Source organism: Callionymus lyra, chromosome 4 (assembly GCF_982586985.1).
Source record: "Callionymus lyra chromosome 4, fCalLyr1.hap1.1, whole genome shotgun sequence".
Classification (NCBI taxonomy): domain Eukaryota; kingdom Metazoa; phylum Chordata; class Actinopteri; order Syngnathiformes; family Callionymidae; genus Callionymus; species Callionymus lyra.
In genome coordinates, this window is record NC_141821.1 from 4,711,047 (window position 1) to 4,734,578 (window position 23,532).

At 40.9% G+C, this 23,532-nt stretch overlaps 2 protein-coding genes across 3 annotated transcripts in view; one reads left to right on the forward strand and one right to left on the reverse strand.

Annotated features, from left to right (window-relative positions):
- eml3 (EMAP like 3) overlaps positions 1–17,648 on the reverse strand; it is a 67,426-nt gene extending 49,778 nt beyond the window's left edge. The window contains exons 1-2 of one of the 2 annotated variants that reach the window (XM_087788528.1): positions 17,539–17,555; positions 2,434–2,637 (exon numbers count right to left, since the gene is read on the reverse strand). Coding sequence is in view for 1 of the 2 variants with exons in the window: in XM_087788527.1 (XP_087644653.1) it covers positions 17,539–17,563 (25 nt within the window). In the remaining variant the exon portion in view is untranslated. Of the gene's footprint in view, positions 1–2,433; positions 2,638–17,538 lie in introns of both variants that reach the window. The other variant, XM_087788527.1, reaches the window with a different exon arrangement.
- Positions 17,649–18,399: 751 nt separating this feature from the next.
- ecsit (ECSIT signaling integrator) lies at positions 18,400–23,318 on the forward strand. Its single transcript, XM_087790272.1, has 8 exons — positions 18,400–18,476; positions 19,139–19,268; positions 19,342–19,738; positions 20,816–21,039; positions 21,187–21,244; positions 21,308–21,456; positions 21,515–21,620; positions 22,943–23,318. The coding sequence occupies exons 2-8, from the start codon at positions 19,158–19,160 to the stop codon at positions 23,218–23,220; spliced, it is 1,323 nt and encodes a 440-aa protein (XP_087646398.1). The 5' UTR covers positions 18,400–18,476; positions 19,139–19,157; the 3' UTR covers positions 23,221–23,318.
- The last annotated feature ends 214 nt before the right edge of the window (positions 23,319–23,532 follow it).

The window sequence follows — 23,532 nt, forward strand, 5'->3', positions numbered from 1 at the left end:
TCGAACTGAAGCTGAAGCTGAAGCTCCTCGAACTGAAGCTGAAGCTGAAGCTGAAGCTCCTCGAACTGAAGCTGAAGCTGAAGCTGAAGCTCCTCGAACTGAAGCTGAAGCTCCTCGAACTGAAGCTGAAGCTGAAGCTGAAGCTCCTCGAACTGAAGCTGAAGCTGAAGCTCCTCGAACTGAAGCTCCTCGAACTGAAGCTGAAGCTGAAGCTCCTCGAACTGAAGCTGAAGCTCCTCGAACTGAAGCTGAAGCTCCTCGAACTGAAGCTGAAGCTCCTCGAACTGAAGCTGAAGCTGAAGCTCCTCGAACTGAAGCTGAAGCTCCTCGAACTGAAGCTGAAGCTGAAGCTGCTCGAACTGAAGCTGACCTCCACCACTTTTTTTTGTATTTTTGGGAGCCAGGGAGGTCGTTCACCAGGGACAACACAAGGGATACCACAAACCCATTTTTTTTGGGAGACTCTGGGTCACTTTGACCCTGAGATAACATGTTGAGCAAAACAAAAGGATAAACCGATAAATGTATTTTTTCACTTTATGTCAAAATTCAGATTTTTTTATTTATTCCCAAAGTGTATATTTGTGTTTAAAATATAATAATTGTATTTTTTTTTATTAATTTACAATTTGCAACATTTAAATCTAAATCTGTACGCCGTTTGTTCATTTTTATGTCGCAATTAAAGTCCCGGCCTCTAGATGGCAGCAGTTGTTTTGTCCTCCGCAGCTAAAGGAATAATTCAATAAGGCTGGATCCCAGCGATAACTGAGGACAAGAGGATACAGTGGACTCCAGCAGCTTTTAAAGCTAATATTTTTGACATATTTCGTCTTGCAGTTCTATTAATTTAAGAAAAGAAAGTCGAACAATCACAATATGTCGCTAAAATTCATCGTCTACTAAAATAGTTTTCCTAAAATTAAGCACGTGTTTTGAAATATATTGAAATATATGTATAGTTACAGCCCTGGTGTCCAGAGTAGTTTTCTAATGTTTAAGAAAAGCAGCTTTAATTTAGATTTCCCCCAAAATAATGCCCCCCTGACTCTCATTCTTCATCCCTCCTTCTTCTTCCTCAAAAAAATCGATCCACAAATCAGCGGAAAACTTCCTGTGACTCAGTTTCTCAGACAAGTTTTTTTTAGATGTTGGAAAATAACGTTCTTTACGTCACGTAACTGAGAACGACGACCAGCAGGTCGTTTGTGTTTCTTTTATTCTGAAGAAGGTGAAAAAACATGCTGTTCATTTTTATTTCAATTCATAAATTCTCATGTGTTTGATGTAAAAATATTTATTGTAAACAATTCATCCTAAGGAAAAAAAAAAAGACGTCAAAGATTTCGATGTAAGAAATCCGGTGTAAAAGTATTCAGTGTCACAAGGATCGATTGCTTTTCCTTGATTGACCTCATGTTAACACTACATTGTTTTTCACCGGATTTTTTACACTGAATTTATTTACCTTGATAGATATCTGTCTGTCTGTCGGTCTGTGTCTATTCATCCACCCATCCATCTCTCCATCCATCCATCCATCCACCCATCTCTCCATCCATCCATCCATCTCTCCATCCATCCATCCACTCATCCACCCATCTCTCCATCCATCCATCCATCCATCTCTCCATCCATCCACCCATCTCTCCATCCATCCATCCATCCACCCATCTCTCCATCCATCCATCCATCCATCCATCCACCCATCCATCCATCCACCCATCCATCCACCCATCTCTACATCCATCCATCCATCCACCCATCCATCCATCCACCCATCCATCCACCCATCTCTCCATCCATCCATCCATCCACCCATCCATCCATCCACCCATCCATCCATCCATCCACCCATCTCTCCATCCATCCATCCATCCACCCACCCATCCATCCATCCACCCATCCACCCATCCATCCATCCATCCACCCATCTCTCCATCTCTCCATCCACCCATCTCTCCATCTCTCCATCCATCTCTCCATCCACCTCTCCATCCATCCATCCATCCATCTCTCCATCCATCCATCCATCCATGCATCCACCCATCCACCCATCTCTCCATCCATCTCTCCATCCATCCATCCAAATTCTATGTTATTTGTTTTTTTAATAATCAAAATATTTTTTAATCCAGCAAAAGAAACTTTTAATGTAGAAATGATTTAATTAAATGATGTTATATTTTTTAAATCCATGCTTAAAAAGAACAATATTTCAAAAAATTCAAAATTCTGATGCAACTGATCTACTTCCACAAAAACACATGATAAATAAAAACTGAAATTAAATGAAAACACAGTATAATTAAAAACTGGTGAGTCTCGTCTCTGCAGACATGACGTGTCAAAGTAAAAGTAAAAGTGTTTAATGTGTTAAAGTTCAATCTAAAGTGACTCGTCAGGTAACAAAGTGAACTCTTGGACACAAACCTCCTCCTGCTGGTTTCCTTATTGACTCTGTTGGCAGATAACAAGACGTCTATGACTCACGGCCGTTTGGCGAGCGCTGGGGAAAGTCGATCAGAAAGATGGAGCCGAGGGGTCGCCAGAGTTCAACGTTCATGGTGTCGTTCAGTAAATCATGTTCCCTCCGGACTTCTTAGCGTGACTCACCATCCTCACATGACCCACTTCCTGTCCGCGACGGGTACAAAATAAACCCATTATCCAAATCACCTTCCTTCTGCAAACACTTGCTAACCAGCGGCAGCTTGAACCACGTCCGGAGCTCGGAAAACGTTGATTCTAAACTGACTTCACGTCCATTTTGTCAGGACGACTTTTGTAAAGACAAGACCAGACAAGTCGATCCTCGCACACAAGATGACTCACTGAGCCTTCTTAAGAAAAGTGCTTAAAGCATTAAGATTAGATGTTAAAACCACATTATTAATGACATCATAATAAATCATTAGCTCCTAGAATCAATATATATATATATATATATATGTACATATATATACAGTATATATATATATATATATGATAGATAGAAACCACATCAAGCTTCAAACACACAGAACTAGAGATAAAAACAAATAATTGTTAAAATACTCGATAAAAATATATGAGAATATTTTTCCTGCCTCTGGTAATTATTCACTTTTATAAATTACTTTACACCTAGTATTAAAATGCTAGTTGAAGGCAATGTTTTTGTTTTAATTAAATAATTAGTTTAGCAAATAAATACTTGAGAGCTTTTGAGTTTTTTTGATGTTTTTCCAGTTAAAGGAAACCAGGTTGCACTTTTATTATGAAGGGAAATGTCACATGTTGTCATTATTTTGAAGTGTATTTGTACTTGCTATCCGAAAAATACTCGATGACTTATATTTATACTCGATACCTGCAGCCCGTCGTTACGTGACAATCAAGGAATTTGATCGCATGAGTTAAATGTTGCTGGTGTTTTATCTTGACGCTGAAATTTTTTTTTGTAGCGATAAAAATCTATGAAAAACAAATAGTCGTAATCGCGAACATGAGAACCTTGAGATGACTGAGGACGAGAGGATACAGATACATACAGCAGAACATAACATAAAAACAATACGACTTGAATTAAAGTGATAGTTCACCTCAAATTAATATTGATTTGTTTTTATATTATATATTTATATTAAAATATCGATCAGTTTCTACTCGTCCTCATGTCGACTAATGTTGGGATTATTTTTAGAGAAATCTGTTCTTTTTTATAAGAGTTATAAAAAAAAAAAGTTTCATTTTAATGTAGCGACTGGAGCTCAGTTGTCTTCGTCTTCATCGTCGTCCAAAAAGACACTTAAAAACATCCAAATACCTCCAAACACTGCTCGTCTGTAACGTCTAAAATAATATTGGATAAAAACCAGTAAACACACTGTAACCAATGTGAAGAATAAACAAACAAAAATGACAGTAGCTAGACTGTGGCTAACATCTGGAATGTTTTTTTTAAACAAATGAATAAACATTTCCAAGTTGCAAAAATGCTTAAAGCAAAAACAACAACAACAACAAAAAACAAACGTCATTTTCATATGTTAGCATTAGCTTAGCTTTATACTGTAACATCCAGTAAACCTCGAGCTAGTTTTCAAACAAGCTAGTTTAGATCTGAGGAGTTTATTCCAGCAGCGACTGAAGGTGACTATTGTGTTTTCATTTGAGTTACGATCAATCTGCTCCGAAGACGAAAGTGTTTAGACAGCGGTTAGTTTACGAGCAAACACAACTAGAACCGCTTCAAGGTCGTTTGGCAACAATTAGTCTCGGAAATACTCGAGCGTTTCCAGAAGAATTTACAGCTTCGAGTCTGAGTCGCTCGAACGATCGAGGGTCGACTGAGGACTCGTACTGTAGGAGTTTGACAGTCGCACACACACTGTCTTTGTGTCGTTCCACACACACACACACACACACACACACACACACACACACACACACACACCCACACACACACACACACAGAAACATGTTTACGATTACAAGTTTCCTCCTCTTTCTCTCATAAACTCTCTTTATTTGTATATTCTCCAGAGTGTCTCGCAGAAACACAAACGTTTACAACACAAATTTACTCCAGAATGTTCATGTTGTTTCCTTCAAGTGTGTTTTGACAGAAGGACGAGAGTTTAACCTTCGCATCAAAGGACACGTTTGGTTTTAATCAACTTGTTTTAAGCAGCAACGTTCGAGCTCATGTATGTGTCGATATATGTGTCGATACATGTGTCGATACATGTGTCGATACATGTGTCGATACATGTGTCGATACATGTGTCGATATATGTGTCGATATATGTGTCGATATATGTGTCGATATATGTGTCGATATATGTATCGATATATGTGTCGATATATGTGTCGATATATGTGTCGATATATGTGTCGATACATGTGTCGATACATGTGTCGATACATGTGTCGATACATGTATCGATACACGTGTCGATATATGTGTCGATATACTGTATGTGTCGTTATACGTGTCGATATACGTGTCGTTATACGTGTCGATATATGTGTCGATATACTGTATGTGTCGATATATGTGTCGATATATGTGTCGATATATGTGTCGATATATGTGTCGATATATGTGTCGATATATGTGTCGATATATGTGTCGATATATGTGTCGATATATGTGTCGATATATGTGTCGATATATGTGTCGATATATGTGTCGATATATGTGTCGATACATGTGTCGATACATGTGTCGATACATGTGTCGATACATGTGTCGATACATGTGTCGATATATGTATCGATACACGTGTCGATATATGTGTCGATATACTGTATGTGTCGTTATACGTGTCGATATACGTGTCGATATACGTGTCGATATATGTGTCGATATACTGTATGTGTCGATATATGTGTCGATATATGTGTCGATATATGTGTCGATATATGTGTCGATATATGTGTCGATATATGTGTCGATATATGTGTCGATATATGTGTCGATATATGTGTCGATATATGTGTCGATATATGTGTCGATATATGTGTCGATACATGTGTCGATACATGTGTCGATACATGTGTCGATACATGTGTCGATACATGTGTCGATATATGTGTCGATATATGTATCGTTGTGTCTCAACTACAACCGATACTATCTCCACGAATACTGTTCGCACAACAACTCAACACAACAGTGTGAGATCTCAGAGATACACAAACTCCATGAGAAAGAACGACACACACCTTGTGCTTTTTGACAACTTTAAATGTAATAAATAAATAAATAAATAAATAGTAAAAGATTTCCATGAGAAAAAAACTCAGTTAATACCCGGGCAGGGAAAAGCAATCGATCCCCGCCTTCAGATCACAGGAAGAAAGAGTGAACAACTTTTTACATGTGATATTTACACGTTATATTTTAGTAATTTAATAATTTAGCAATTTATTGAAAAAACAATCACTGCGAAAACATTATTTTTACTTGTGTTGGTTTGTAAAATTCAAATCTGTTTTTGATGCTTTAAAAATTGGTGAATATCATGAAAATGTATCATGAAAATCTGATGTTACATTTGATATTTTGATATTTTATTTTATTTTTTTTAATAACATTTGTTTGTTTTTTTAAGCATTGAATTAATTTTTGCAATAATTAAAAATTTAATAATTTGTATATTTGTTGAAGGTTTAATTTGCTTGTTTGAGAATTTTTGAATTAAATGAATTACATTTTACACATAGAGTTTGATATTTTAATTCAAATAAATAAACAATCAAAGTTCAATATTTTCAAATATATAGTCTTTTAAATACAAAATAAAATTGTTGCTTATTGCTCCCACGACTCGTCACGTGACCGTCTGTTTGTCGCGTGATTGGCTGAAAGTTGGATCAAGAAAATGTTTACATTTTTAGCTCTATTATTACACAACATTTTTATATGGAATTTTAATTGAAAATATTGAATTAAAATATTAAAATTTCCGAATAAATCTTTTCTTAATAATAAATACTCTCCACTTCATCAGAACTCATAACAACATGACACACACTTGTAATTAAACTGTAATTACAGAGACGAGTATCGTTGTGTCGAATAAAAGCCGCATGTGTGTGTTTGCGGCGCACGAATGCCAACGAAAACACGACTCAAAACAGGTTGATCCTGCCGTGTGAAGACTTCAGGTCGATCCCGACAGAACCCAACGGTTCCCGTCGACAACCGTCATGAAGATGTCAGTGGGTTCGTCTGCGAGGAACGTTCTTGAACTCTTGATCTGAGAGGACGAGGAACGTTCTTGAACTCTTGATCTGAGAGGACGAGGAACGTTCTTGAACTCTTGATCTGCGAGGACGAGGAACGTTCTTGAACTCTTGATCTGTGAGGACGAGGAACGTTCTTGAACTCTTGATCTGCGAGGACGAGGAACGTTCTTGAACTCTTGATCTGCGAGGACGAGGAACGTTCTTGAACTCTTGATCTGAGAGGACGAGGAACGTTCTTGAACTCTTGATCTGCGAGGACGAGGAACGTTCTTGAACTCTTGATCTGCGAGGACGAGGAACGTTCTTGAACTCTTGATCTGTGAGGACGAGGAACGTTCTTGAACTCTTGATCTGCGAGGACGAGGAACGTTCTTGAACTCTTGATCTGCGAGGACGAGGAACGTTCTTGAACTCTTGATCTGCGAGGACGAGGAACGTTCTTGAACTCTTGATCTGCGAGGACGAGGAACGTTCTTGAACTCTTGATCTGAGAGGACGAGGAACGTTCTTGAACTCTTGATCTGCGAGGACGAGGAACGTTCTTGAACTCTTGATCTGCGAGGACGAGAAACGTTCTTGAACTCTTGATCTGCGAGGACGAGGAACGTCCTTGAACTCTTGATCTGCGAGGACGAGGAACGTCCTTGAACTCTTGATCTGACAGGACGAGGAACGTTCTTGAACTCTTGATCTGCGAGGACGAGGAACGTCCTTGAACTCTTGATCTGCGAGGACGAGGAACGTCCTTGAACTCTTGATCTGCGAGGACGAGGAACGTTCTTGAACTCTTGATCTGCGAGGACGAGGAACGTTCTTGAACTCTTGATCTGAGAGGACGAGGAACGTTCTTGAACTCTTGATCTGAGAGGACGAGGAACGTTCTTGAACTCTTGATCTGTGAGGACGAGGAACGTTCTTGAACTCTTGATCTGTGAGGACGAGGAACGTTCTTGAACTCTTGATTTGCGAGGACGAGGAACGTTCTTGAACTCTTGATCTGAGAGGACGAGGAACGTTCTTGAACTCTTGATCTGCGAGGACGAGGAACGTCCTTGAACTCTTGATCTGAGAGGACGAGGAACGTTCTTGAACTCTTGATCTGAGAGGACGAGGAACGTTCTTGAACTCTTGATCTGAGAGGACGAGGAACGTTCTTGAACTCTTGATCTGCGAGGACGAGGAACGTCCTTGAACTCATGATCTGCGAGGACGAGGAACGTCCTTGAACGCTTGATCTAAGAGGACGATGAATGTCCTTGAACTCTTGATCTGCGAGGACGAGGAACGTTCTTGAACTCTTGATCTGCGAGGAGGAGGAACGTTCTTGAACTCTTGATCTGAGAGGACGAGGAACGTTCTTGAACTCTTGATCTGAGAGGACGAGGAACGTTCTTGAACTCTTGATCTGCGAGGACGAGGAACGTTCTTGAACTCTTGATCTGAGAGGACGAGGAACGTTCTTGAACTCTTGATCTGAGAGGACGAGGAACGTTCTTGAACTCTTGATCTGAGAGGACGAGGAACGTTCTTGAACTCTTGATCTGCGAGGACGAGGAACGTTCTTGAACTCTTGATCTGCGAGGACGAGGAACGTTCTTGAACTCTTGATCTGCGAGGACGAGGAACGTTCTTGAACTCTTGATCTGCGAGGACGAGGAACGTTCTTGAACTCTTGATCTGAGAGGACGAGGAACGTTCTTGAACTCTTGATCTGCGAGGACGAGGAACGTTCTTGAACTCTTGATCTGCGAGGACGAGAAACGTTCTTGAACTCTTGATCTGCGAGGACGAGGAACGTCCTTGAACTCTTGATCTGCGAGGACGAGGAACGTCCTTGAACTCTTGATCTGACAGGACGAGGAACGTTCTTGAACTCTTGATCTGCGAGGACGAGGAACGTCCTTGAACTCTTGATCTGCGAGGACGAGGAACGTCCTTGAACTCTTGATCTGCGAGGACGAGGAACGTTCTTGAACTCTTGATCTGCGAGGACGAGGAACGTTCTTGAACTCTTGATCTGAGAGGACGAGGAACGTTCTTGAACTCTTGATCTGAGAGGACGAGGAACGTTCTTGAACTCTTGATCTGTGAGGACGAGGAACGTTCTTGAACTCTTGATCTGTGAGGACGAGGAACGTTCTTGAACTCTTGATTTGCGAGGACGAGGAACGTTCTTGAACTCTTGATCTGAGAGGACGAGGAACGTTCTTGAACTCTTGATCTGCGAGGACGAGGAACGTCCTTGAACTCTTGATCTGAGAGGACGAGGAACGTTCTTGAACTCTTGATCTGAGAGGACGAGGAACGTTCTTGAACTCTTGATCTGAGAGGACGAGGAACGTTCTTGAACTCTTGATCTGCGAGGACGAGGAACGTCCTTGAACTCATGATCTGCGAGGACGAGGAACGTCCTTGAACGCTTGATCTAAGAGGACGATGAATGTCCTTGAACTCTTGATCTGCGAGGACGAGGAACGTTCTTGAACTCTTGATCTGCGAGGAGGAGGAACGTTCTTGAACTCTTGATCTGAGAGGACGAGGAACGTTCTTGAACTCTTGATCTGAGAGGACGAGGAACGTTCTTGAACTCTTGATCTGCGAGGACGAGGAACGTTCTTGAACTCTTGATCTGAGAGGACGAGGAACGTTCTTGAACTCTTGATCTGAGAGGACGAGGAACGTTCTTGAACTCTTGATCTGAGAGGACGAGGAACGTTCTTGAACTCTTGATCTGCGAGGACGAGGAACGTTCTTGAACTCTTGATCTGAGAGGACGAGGAACGTTCTTGAACTCTTGATCTGTGAGGACGAGGAACGTTCTTGAACTCTTGATCTGAGAGGACGAGGAACGTTCTTGAACTCTTGATCTGTGAGGACGAGGAACGTTCTTGAACTCTTGATCCGAGAGGACGAGGAACGTTCTTGAACTCTTGATCCGAGAGGACAAGGAACGTTCTTGAACTCTTGATCCGAGAGGACGAGGAACGTTCTTGAACTCTTGATCTGAGAGGACGAGGAACGTTCTTGAACTCTTGATCTGAGAGGACGAGGAACGTTCTTGAACTCTTGATCTGTGAGGACGAGGAACGTTCTTGAACTCTTGATCTGAGAGGACGAGGAACGTTCTTGAACTCTTGATCTGTGAGGACGAGGAACGTTCTTGAACTCTTGATCCGAGAGGACGAGGAACGTTCTTGAACTCTTGATCTGAGAGGACGAGGAACGTTCTTGAACTCTTGATCTGCGAGGACGAGGAACGTTCTTGAACTCTTGATCTGTGAGGACGAGGAACGTTCTTGAACTCTTGATCTGAGAGGACGAGGAACGTTCTTGAACTCTTGATCTGAGAGGACGAGGAACGTTCTTGAACTCTTGATCTGAGAGGACGAGGAACGTTCTTGAACTCTTGATCTGAGAGGACGAGGAACGTTCTTGAACTCTTGATCTGAGAGGACGAGGGACGTTCTTGAACTCTTGATCTGTGAGGACGAGGAACGTTCTTGAACTCTTGATCTGAGAGGACGAGGAACGTTCTTGAACTCTTGATCTGAGAGGACGAGGAACGTTCTTGAACTCTTGATCTGAGAGGACGAGGAACGTTCTTGAACTCTTGATCTGAGAGGACGAGGAACATTCTTGAACTCTTGATCTGAAAGGACGAGGAACGTTCTTGAACTCTTGATCTGTGAGGACGAGGAACGTTCTTGAACTCTTGATCTGAGAAGACGAGGAACGTTCTTGAACTCTTGATCTGTGAGGACGAGGAACGTTCTTGAACTCTTGATCTGAGAGGACGAGGAACGTTCTTGAACTATTGATCTGAGAGGACGAGGAACGTTCTTGAACTCTTGATCTGTGAGGACGAGGAACGTTCTTGAACTCTTGATCTGAGAGGACGAGGGACGTTCTTGAACTCTTGATCTGTGAGGACGAGGAACGTTCTTGAACTCTTGATCTGAGAGGACGAGGAACATTCTTGAACTCTTGATCTGAGAGGACGAGGAACGTTCTTGAACTCTTGATCTGAGAGGACGAGGGACGTTCTTGAACTCTTGATCTGTGAGGACGAGGAACGTTCTTGAACTCTTGATCTGAGAGGACGAGGAACATTCTTGAACTCTTGATCTGAGAGGACGAGGAACATTCTTGAACTCTTGATCTGTGAGGACGAGGAACGTTCTTGAACTCTTGATCTGAGAGGACGAGGGACGTTCTTGAACTCTTGATCTGAGAGGACGAGGGACGTTCTTGAACTCTTGATCTGTGAGGACGAGGAACGTTCTTGAACTCTTGATCTGAGAGGACGAGGAACGTTCTTGAACTCTTGATCTGAGAGGACGAGGAACGTTCTTGAATTCTTGATCTGAGAGGACGAGGAACGTTCTTGAACTCTTGATCTGTGAGGACGAGGAACGTTCTTGAACTCTTGATCTGAGAGGACGAGGGACGTTCTTGAACTCTTGATCTGTGAGGACGAGGGACGTTCTTGAACTCTTGATCTGTGAGGACGAGGAACGTTCTTGAACTCTTGATCTGAGAGGACGAGGAACGTTCTTGAACTCTTGATCTGAGAGGACGAGGAACGTTCTTGAACTCTTGATCTGAGAGGACGAGGAACATTCTTGAACTCTTGATCTGAGAGGACGAGGAACGTTCTTTAACTCTTGATCTGCGAGGACGAGGAACGTTCTTGAACTCTTGATCTGCGAGGACGAGGAACGTTCTTGAACTCTTGATCTGAGAGGACGAGGAACATTCTTGAACTCTTGATCTGAGAGGACGAGGAACATTCTTGAACTCTTGATCTGAGAGGACGAGGAACGTTCTTGAACTCTTGATCTGAGAGGACGAGGAACGTTCTTGAACTCTTGATCTGCGAGGACGAGGAACGTTCTTGAACGCTTGATCTGAGAGGACGAGGAACGTTCTTGAACTCTTGATCTGAGAGGACGAGGAACGTTCTTGAACTCTTGATCTGAGAGGACGAGGAACGTTCTTGAACTCTTGATCTGAGAGGACGAGGAACGTTCTTGAACCCTTGATCTGTGAGGACAAGGAACGTTCTTGAACTCTTGATCTGAGAGGACGAGGAACGTTCTTGAACTCTTGATCTGCGAGGACGAGGAACGTTCTTGAACTCTTGATCTGCGAGGACGAGGAACGTTCTTGAACTCTTGATCTGCGAGGACGAGGAACGTTCTTGAACTCTTGATCTGCGAGGACGAGGAACGTTCTTGAACTCTTGATCTGAGAGGACGAGGAACGTTCTTGAACTCTTGATCTGAGAGGACGAGGAACGTTCTTGAACTCTTGATCTGCGAGGACGAGGAACGTTCTTGAACTCTTGATCTGAGAGGACGAGGAACGTTCTTGAACTCTTGATCTGCGAGGACGAGGAACGTTCTTGAACTCTTGATCTGAGAGGACGAGGAACGTTCTTGAACTCTTGATCTGCGAGGACAAGGAACGTTCTTGAACTCTTGATCTGAGAGGACGAGGAACGTTCTTGAACTCTTGATCTGCGAGGACAAGGAACGTTCTTGAACTCTTGATCTGAGAGGACGAGGAACGTTCTTGAACTCTTGATCTGCGAGGACGAGGAACGTTCTTGAACTCTTGATCTGCGAGGACGAGGAACATTCTTGAACTCTTGATCTGAGAGGACGAGGAACGTTCTTGAACTCTTGATCCGAGAGGACAAGGAACGTTCTTGAACTCTTGATCTGTGAGGACGAGGAACGTTCTTGAACTCTTGATCTGAGAGGACGAGGAACGTTCTTGAACCCTTTATCTGAGAGGACGAGGAACGTTCTTGAACTCTTGATCTGTGAGGACGAGGAACGTTCTTGAACTCTTGATCTGCGAGGACGAGGAACGTTCTTGAACTCTTGATCTGAGAGGACGAGGAACGTTCTTGAACTCTTGATCTGAGAGGACGAGGAACGTTCTTGAACTCCTGATCTGAGAGGACGAGGAACGTTCTTGAACTCTTGATCTGAGAGGACGAGGAACGTTCTTGAACTCTTGATCTGAGAGGACGAGGAACGTTCTTGAACTCTTGATCTGAGAGGACGAGGAACGTTCTTGAACTCTGAGCGAGAAACTCTGACATGATGGAGCTTGTACTGCTCGATAACGCGGAAGAAACGCTCCGTTGACTGTTAATACAAGAGAAATTCCTGGGAAGGAAACGTTTCAGATCCAACCGTCCAGAACTGAGCACGTTAAGATGCATTAGAATCATAATAACACATATGTAGCGTTAGCTTTGATGCTAACAGCAAGTAGTGTAAAGGTTTTAACGTATCTTTGTGAATATTTTGATTGACTAACCAGGAACGATTTTTAGATAGATATAGACCGATACAACTTTAACTATTAAACGAAGCAAATGTTATTTTGCGTCATTCAAAGCCAACATTGTTGTACATGTCGTGGGCTCAAGTCTAGCTAGCAGCTAGCATGTAGCAGCTATCATGTAGCAGCTAGCATGTAGCAACTTTAGGAAACAAAAACATTCATCACTATTTTCTTACATTTATTAACATAACGAGAAGAAAAATGACAGTGAGTCCAGCAGCTTTTAAAGCTGATGTTTGGACATATTTTGGTTTGAAAACAAATGAAAGCAGTTACGACTTCATCAAAGAGTCATGTGGTCTGTAAATACTACAACACCAGAGTCAAGTACTTGACAACACTACACATATATACTTGTTACTACACTATCACAACACCAGAGTCAAGTACTGGACAATACTACACATATATACTTGTTACTACACTATCACAACACCAGAGTCAAGTACTGGACAATACTACACATATATACTTGTTACTACACTATCACAACACCAGAATCAAGTACTGGACAATACTACACATATCTACTTGTTACTACACTATCACAACACCAGAGTCAAGTACTGGACAATACTACACATATATACTTGTTACTACACTATCACAACACCAGAGTCAAGAACTGGACAATACTACACATATATACTTGTTACTACACTATCACAACACCAGAGTCAAGTACTAGACAATACTACACATATATACTTGTTACTACACTATCACAACACCAGAGTCAAGTACTGGACAATACTACACATATATACTTGTTACTACACTATCACAACACCAGAGTCAAGTACTGGACAAAACTACACATATATACTTGTTACTACACTATCACAACACCAGAGTCAAGTACTGGACAATACTACACATATATACTTGTTACTACACTATCACAACACCAGAGTCAAGTACTGGACAATACTACACATATATACTTGTTACTACACTATCACAACACCAGAGTCAAGTACTGGACAATACTACACATATATACTTGTTACTACACTATCACAACACCAGAGTCAAGTACTGGATAATACTACACATATATACTTGTTACTACACTATCACAACACCAGAGCCAAGTACTGGACAATACTACACATATATACTTGTTACTACACTATCACAACACCAGAGTCAAGTACTGGACAATACTACACATATATACTTGTTACTACACTATCACAACACCAGAGTCAAGTACTGGACAATACTACACATATATACTTGTTACTACACTATCACAACACCAGAGTCAAGTACTGGACAATACTACACATATATACTTGTTACTACACTATCACAACACCAGAGTCAAGTACTGGACAATACTACACATATATACTTGTTACTACACTATCACAACACCAGAGTCAAGTACTGGACAATACTACACATATATACTTGTTACTTCACTATCCCAACACCAGAGTCAAGTACTGGACAATACTACACATATCTACTTGTTACTACACTATCACAACACCAGAGTCAAGTACTGGACAATACTACACATATATACTTGTTACTACACTATCACAACACCAGAGTCAAGTACTGGACACTACTACACATATATACTTGTTACTACACTATCACAACACCAGAGTCAAGTACTGGACAATACTACACATATATACTTGTTACTACACTATCACAACACCAGAGTCAAGTACTGGACAATACTACACATATATACTTGTTACTACACTATCACAACACCAGAGTCAAGAACTGGACAATACTACACATATATATTTGTTACTACACTATCACAACACCAGAGTCAAGTACTGGACACTACTACACATATATACTTGTTACTACACTATCACAACACCAGAGTCAAGTACTGGACAATACTACACATATATACTTGTTACTACACTATCACAACACCAGAGTCAAGTACTGGACACTACTACACATATATACTTGTTACTACACTATCACAACACCAGAGTCAAGTACTGGACAATACTACACATATATACTTGTTACTACACTATCACAACACCAGAGTCAAGTACTGGACAATACTACACATATATACTTGTTACTACACTATCACAACACCAGAGTCAAGTACTGGACAATACTACACATATTTACTTGTTACTACACTATCACAACACCAGAGTCAAGTACTGGACAATACTACACATATATACTTGTTACTACACTATCACAACACCAGAGTCAAGTACTGGACAATACTACACATATATACTTGTTACTACACTATCACAACGCCAGAGTCAAGTACTGGACAATACTACACATATATACTTGTTACTACACTATCACAGCACCAGAGTCAAGTACTGGACAATACTACACATATATACTTGTTACTACACTATCACAACACCAGAGTCAAGTACTGGACAATACTACACATATATACTTGTTACTACACTATCACAACACCAGAGTCAAGTACTGGACAATACTACACATATATACTTGTTACTACACTATCACAACACCAGAGTCAAGTACTGGACAATACTACACATATATACTTGTTACTACACTATCACAACACCAGAGTCAAGTACTGGACAATACTACACATATATACTTGTTACTACACTATCGCAACACCAGAGTCAAGTACTGGACAATCGTATCGTTGACCCTGTATCGCGATGCGTATCGTGTCGCCAGATTCCTGTTTGACAAAGTTTGAGTCGGTCTACTCCTTGTTTGCAGCTCGACTCGTCCTCCGTCAGATGACTTGATAGAAGTGGATCTCATGATGATCTCATGATGTCATCGATAGAAGTGGATCTCATGATGATCTCATGATGTCATCGATAGAAGTGGATCTCATGATGATCTCATGATGTCATCGATAGAAGTGGATCTCATGATGTCATGCTGGTAAACAAACACCGTGTCACGGCGCCAACAACAACACAGTTAATACCAGACTCCCAGCAGCCTCTTCCTGCGACGAACCCTCCATTCAACATGGGATCGTTCCCAGTCACGTGACCCACGACGATGAAGTCTCTTCTCAAACGACTTCAACTTACTTCACCAGAATAACATTCTATTGCACAATCTCACCCACTATCATAACAGTCTTTTCACCCCACGTGAGCGATGGTGCAAGAGCGACACACAACACACCCACGCAGCATTCCTGCCGAGACCACAACCTTCATCACCATCATCATCGTCGTCTTCATCACCATCATCCAGGAACATTAGCAGCGAGATAATGAGCGTCTATCAATGTAGCGGTTAGCATGATTACACACACACACACACACACACACACACATCTGTCACTTCTTCACAGCGGCGGGAGGTTTACAGATGTTGTGCAACTGTTGTGTGTTTGTGATGTGTGTGTGTATGTGCGTGTGTGTGTGTGTGTGTGTGTGTGGCGAGTGTGTGTGAGTGTGTGTGTATGTGGCGAGTGTGTGTGTGTGAGTGTGTGTGTGTGTGTGTGTGTGTGTGTACGATTTGGAAACATTGCTGTCTTGCAAAAAATATATCAGGAGTAAAAAAAAACCTGCAGATGTTCTTTAGAAGTAAAACTAGACAAGTGTGTGCAGGAGAAACAAACGATCCCAGATGAGCAAATGTAAGATCAGACAATCCATGATTAAATAGAACAAAAACATACAAAAAGGCACAAACATAAAACTCATACCCAAAGATAGTACATGATGAAAGGACATAAAATAACTCTCGTCTGTCAGGATCACAAATTGCTCCATAAAATGTAAAAACTTTATTTATAATTCTTTAGTCTTATTCATAATAATAATCATGTTAAATGTCTGTATATTTCTTCAACGTTCCTATTATAAATATGTATTTGTAACACTAAATAACTTGCACGTATTATGGATTCTGAACTTTATTACCAGTTATTTTTCACTCCTACTTGAATGTGTTTTTAAAGCTTTAAAGATGCATTTAATCGCAGTGAGAAGTTTGTGTTTATTGATGGTTTAATTCCGTGAAAGAGGCTGTGAAGGATCAGCATGTGGTCCTGCTGAGTACGAGAGGACCTCAAACCACCGCAATTATTCTAAAACACACCAACTTACAGTCAACAGTTAAAGCAACGGGTTTTTTTCCTGCAAATTCTAAAACATCATACGAATGTTTTTGCTTCATAAATAAATAAAATAATCCGAATTAACACAAAACGAGAATAAAAAAAAACACTAACTTTTATATTTTTTAACTTCAAAACTTGGTTGACTTGGTTCTTCTGGAAACTCTCAAATGTTTATGAAAAGTTCTGAATCAGTGACAAACATGAAAACCTCGCAACAATAACAACAAACGTGTCAATAATCAACATTATTTGATCAAGTTTCCTCTGCGCAGCCGCAGCTGACATCCGTGTCACTCCTCGCTCACTCTTCTCAGCAGCAGGAACTCAAAGTTAGTTGAACTCACCCAGACTGTTGGTAGAAGATTCCATTTGAGATCATTGAAGTTCGCGCGGCGCTTAAATGTGAAATGTGTGGAGTTGGGTGTGTTTTCCCCGCGGAGAGGAGTGACGTCACAAATCACACTGGCCTGTCGGCGCAACAGCAACACCGGAAATAGACAAACAACAAAATAAAAGCACTTTTTTTGTTGGAAATATATATATAAAAACATCTATTTATAAAAAGATTATTGAGTAGTAAGATAACACAGATGGGTGGTGTGGTGAAATTGGTTAAAATAAATATAAATATATAAAAAGAAATGGACCGGAAGTATGTGTTAATATTTACCCGTTTATACAGAGCAGTGATGTGTTTTGCATCAAACTAAACTTAAGTGGTTGTAAAAGACACGTTATGATTAATGAACTGAGTTAATGTAAAGTTTTTAAATATAAAACTTGAAGGGAAACCAATCGAATTCGATATACTCGTTGTTTGTCGCCATCGTGCGGCAGAAATATGAACTGCTCCTAAATGGTTTGTGTCGTCAACCAAGGAAACGTGAGGATTCACTTTTATAATTAAATGTTCTATATAAATAAAGTTATAATATTTCTGTAGAAACTTGACTACTAGCGCTTTAACGTTTTATTGTCATTCATAATGCATTCCTAAAACACAATTAATCTTTTTGGGGTTTAAAAAAATAAAAATACTGTTATAAACGTATTATGATTCTTAAATATAATAGTAAATAGTGAATAATTAAATATCGTGTAATCTGCATTATGTCGGTTTATTTCGATTTAGTTCTGTTAAATCTCGGAAGCGGAACTATTTTGTGTCGCTGTCGTTTGGCGGAACCATGTGCGTGTAGCACCAGGAGAGCACCGGCTGTTCAACATGGAGTCGCCCAGTGACAGTGATCTCTGAAGGAGACACTTCTGTCTTTCAACACCGGTGAGTCTGTCTTTGAAATGTATATTTATTCAGGTTACATTCTTTACACACTATATATATATATTTATATTATTAGTGTTTGTCACGTCCTTTTATGAGCTTCTCATGTCAACATCACTCGATAATTGTGCGACGATCATGGAAGCATTATTTACTGCATTTATTCAATTATATATATATATATATATATATATATATATATATATATATATATTTAACTGTGTATGTCTCACCTTTTTACCTTCTTGTAGGAGCAGAGGTTTTTTAAATGTCAGAAACGGTTGTCAATCATAAATAGATCATTATCTCTCTGATAGATCATAAATCTGTTTGTCTTAAGTTATTTATTTGTATTATTCATAGTAACGTGAGAACATGCTTTTTACACCCTTGTAATCAAACCTTTTATTACCAAATCTTTATTATTATTATTTATTTGTTGTTTTTTAAATATGTGCTCTGTAGGTTTAGTATGTTTTGTGTACTTGCTGCTGTGATAAATAAAATGTCTCGACTCGGGTAAAAATACATGTTAGACACATACTTTAAATACAACTAATACTGTGTATTGTTATTGATATAGTTTCTAATTAATGACATTTGATTAAGATGTAGTTTTCTTGATATTTCCTTTAACGTGTCGATAACCATGTTGTTTCCAGACCTTCATCCCTGGACACGATGAAGTCCTCGAGATGTTTGCTGCGTCTGCTGACTCGGTCCAGCAGGTTCCTGGACGGTGTTCCGCTGCAGTCGGCCTCCTCCAGGGTCCCTCAGACCACCCAGATCCAGGTGGATTCCAAGGACTTCTTTGACGTTTCTTTGGTTTCATGGCTCATCAAGAACATGATCTTTGTCGCTGCAGGTGTTCAGAGAGATCCACGTCAGCTCGGCGCGTCTGAAGGACAAACCTCAGCCGGTGGACTTTCCTGGCGAGAAGAAAGACGGAGCCCTGGTGTCCCAGGACGACCTGTTTGAGCAGATGAACCGGCACGAGAAAAACAAGGCGACGTTCAACCAGGTGATCCAGGTGTTCAACAAGCGAGACGTGAGGCGGCGAGGTCACGTGGAGTTCATCTACGCCGCGCTGAAGAAGATGCCGGAGTACGGCGTGGAGCGAGACATCGCCGTCTACAACAAGCTGCTGGACGTGTTCCCCAAAGAGGTCTTCGTGCCGAGGAACTTCATCCAGAGGATGTTCAACCATTACCCGCGGCAGCAGGAGTGCGGCGTGCAGGTCCTGGAGCAGATGGAGACGTACGGTGGGTTTTTCATTTATTTATCTTATATATATATATATATATATATATATATATGTTATGTTATAATAAAACACACAAACAACAACGGTCATAAATAAACAATGTCACAAATCGACATGAATCAACTTGTGTAACCAAAATAAGTTACAAATTAATTAAATATATTATTAATATTAAATTAATTAGTAACAACAACCGTTAAAATGAACATAAAATGAATAAGTTAAAAACCTGGTGTCAATACGAGTACATTTGTATTAATATTTGTCCACATGCTTTGACTATTATTGTGTTAATTTGTCATCACTGTAAAATATTTTTCATGATCAATAAATACTTGGTGAGTAAAAGAAAAAATTTGGGGAAAAAAAGTGCTTTTATGTGATTTATTTTCTTTTTTTTTTCAAATACAATATTATAATATGTGTGCATGTTTAGCCTGATTTTATTACTTGATTTAATACTTTTCCCTCCTGTATTCTTACTTGACGGCCCCTCAATCACTGTATTAAATGTGGCCCCTGAGGAAGGGCCACAGACTTAGTAACGGATAAAATCCCTTCATATATATTTCAGGACTTTAGATTATCATATTTTTTCAGATGTATCTTTTAACATTTGTTTCTCTTTTTTATGTCCTCCTTCAAAAAGTATTTCTTTCTGGTGTTGTGTATATTCTCATTAGCCACTTGTGTTGCATATATTTTAAACTAGTTTTAGTGTTTTTCAGTATATTGTCCCTCTTTATTTCACTACGATCACAGTTCATGATGGTAAATGTTTTACTCCTGATTCAGACCCTGATGACTGTAAAGATAATACAGGTTATTATAAATAATTACTCATTCAAAGGATTTGTATTTAATATTTCCTATAAAAGGGTCACACGGGTGTATTCATTGATTGACTGCGATGACTGAGGACGAGAGGATACAGTGACGTTCCGCAGAGGTTTTGATTGACAAGTGTGTACGTTCTCTATAAGTTCTCATCTTTAGCTCCTGGATCGTTTGTATTTGATCGTCTGTATATGTTCGATCCGAACGACCTTTCAACCCCGACCTCTGTTCCTTCCAGGTCTCACCCCCGACGTGGACACCAAGGTGCTGCTCTTCCAGGTCTTCGGGCCCAGGAGTCACCCCGTGAGGAAGTACCGGCGCATCCTGTACTGGTTCCCCAAGTTCAAACACGTGAACCCCTTCCAGCTCCCGGCGCAGCTGCCGGAGGACCCCGTGGACCTGGCCCGCCTCGGCCTGAACCGGATCGCCGCCGACCGGGACGCCAAGGTCACCGTGTACCAGGTGAGTCGGGAACCCGCACCGGGACCAGGAGAGTCGGACTCGCGTACATGCTGTGTTAAACCGTCACAAATAAGGGGGCGGTGACTGAGGACGAGAGGATACGGTGACCTTCTGCAGACGTTTTGATTGACAGGCTTGTGTCCTCAGATGCCGTGCACGGACGTCAACGACCTTGGAGACGAGGTCACGCTTCCTCACATCGTCGGTGAGTCGTTCAGACGCTCCCCTGAAGTGGAATGTTAGGCTGATTATTATGGGATGGCTCCAGGGATCCAGAGTCCGGATCAGATGGAGCTGCTGGCCAAACACAACCCGAGCAGGCCCGTGTTCGTGGAGGGACCCTACCCCCTCTGGCTGAGGAGGACCCTGGTCCACTACTACGTGCTGCGGGCCGAGCCCACGCCGCCGGAGGAGAAGGTGGGTCATGATGACCCGCGTCAGTCCAGGTTCTTGAATGGAGCTTCTTGAGCGGCAGGTGGAGGAGGTGTACGACCCGGAGAGGTGCCTGTACTATCCTCTCCAGCTGGACCTGGACTACGACCGGGACCTCGGGGACATGGAGGACTTCGACGTGGACGACCGTAAGAAAATGTTTCGATGCTTCGATCAAATTCTTACTAGTGTTTCCCAGATTTATTAAGAAGCTCTTAAGTGCTAAAGATCTTCTTAAGAAGGATGCGTTTCCTAGAGTCGCTCTTGGCTTAAGAAGATCTTTCACCAAGAAGGACGTGTAAGATGGAGACGACCCGATCTTAAGATCCTTCTGAGCGAGAGATCAAATAATAAAACAATCAAAACTGTTTTATTGAACAACATGTTTAAGTTTTACACGTCATCAAAGATGAGTGTTTGTGTTTTCATAATTGTGTAGATAAATGTGCGTTTGTGTACATAACTGTTTGTAGGTAACTGTGTGTGTACATAAGTATGTGTAAATAACTGTGTGTGTACATAAGTATGTGTAAATAACTGTGTGTGTACATGAGTATGTGTAAATAACTGTGTGTGTACATAAGTATGTGTAAATAACTGTGTGTGTACATAAGTATGTGTAAATAACTGTGTGTGTACATAAGTATGTGTAAATAACTGTGTGTGTACATAAGTATGTGTAAATAACTGTGTGTGTACATGAGTATGTGTAAATAACTGTGTGTGTACATAAGTATGTGTAAATAACTGTGTGTGTACATTAGTGTGTGTACATTAGTGTGTGTACATCAGTGTGTGTACATTATTGTGTACATACATGTGTATGTGTGTGTACATAAGTGTGTTTTCATAATTTTGTGTGTGTACATGTGTGTATGTGTGTGTTTTCATAAATGTGTGTGTGTGTATGTGTGTGTACATAATTGTGTGTGTGTGTGTGTGTATACATATGTGTTGGTACATAATTATGTACATACGTGTGTGTGTACATAATTGTGTGTACATAAGTGTGTTTTCATAATTTTTGTGTGTGTGTACATAATTGTGTGTGTGTGTATACATATGTGTTGGTACATAATTATGTACATACGTGTGTGTGTACATAATTGTGTGTACATAAGTGTGTTTTCATAATTTTTGTGTGTGTGTACATAATTGTGTACATAAGCATTGAACTCCCATGATGCCTTGCTACACACCGCTCTATATTGGGTGACGTCCGATCAGTTGCTACAAAACAAGTTTTTAAATTCCACGTCCATGTTGTTGCGTCAAAAAGTCATTGACGTCTGTGATTGGTTGGCTGGGCAGCAAAGCATCATGGGAGCAGTTCAGGTCCGAGGGATGACACGTCGTATTCAATGTTGAGTTTCAAGTTCTAAGAAGTGAAAAATATATTTTCTTTGCTACTTTAAGTCTCTTTCTTCTCAACATGCCTCCATCTTTGTCTCCTGTATCCTCCTGTCCTCAGTCGACGAGGGTCCGGTCTTCTCCATGTGCATGACGGGCCGCGGGGACGAGTCCACCTTGAACCAGTGGATCTCTGGTCTTCAGGAGACCAACCCTGTCCTGGGTCAGATCCCCACCTTGTTCCGGCTCAGCTCTGGACCCAGAGACCTGCAGGGCGTGTCCCGGCCTGAGCAGAACCAGAACCAGAACCAGAGCCAGAACCAGCAGAGCTCCGGCAGAGAGACCGAGGAGACTCCTGAGGAAGAGGAGGAGCAGAGGAACCAGCAGATGAAGCAGTGACCTTCAGGAGGTTCAGATACAATCCATGAACTTCACTAAAGTTTGATTGACAGCGTCGTCTAAATAAATGTGTATTTAAAGAAACTTTTTCTCATTAAATGTTGTTCAAAGTCTCGTCGTCGATTTACTGATTATATGAAGGATTTTCACTTTTATCACATTATTGTGTATTTATGTAAAATGGTCTTTTTACTACACACACAGACACACACACACACAGACAAACACACACACAGACAAACATGACATGTGTATAGATAAATGTGTGTATGTACATAAGTATGTGTGCGTATAGATAAATGTGTGTATGTA

Coding starts and splice junctions, on each gene's coding strand:
- ecsit (XM_087790272.1), top strand. CDS start 19,158: ATGAAGTCCTCGAGATGTTTGCTGCGTCTGCTGACTCGGTCCAGCAGG. Junction 19,269..19,341: donor CTCAGACCACCCAGATCCAG/GTGGATTCCAAG, acceptor TTGTCGCTGCAG/GTGTTCAGAGAGATCCACGT. Junction 21,621..22,942: donor GGACTTCGACGTGGACGACC/GTAAGAAAATGT, acceptor TCCTGTCCTCAG/TCGACGAGGGTCCGGTCTTC.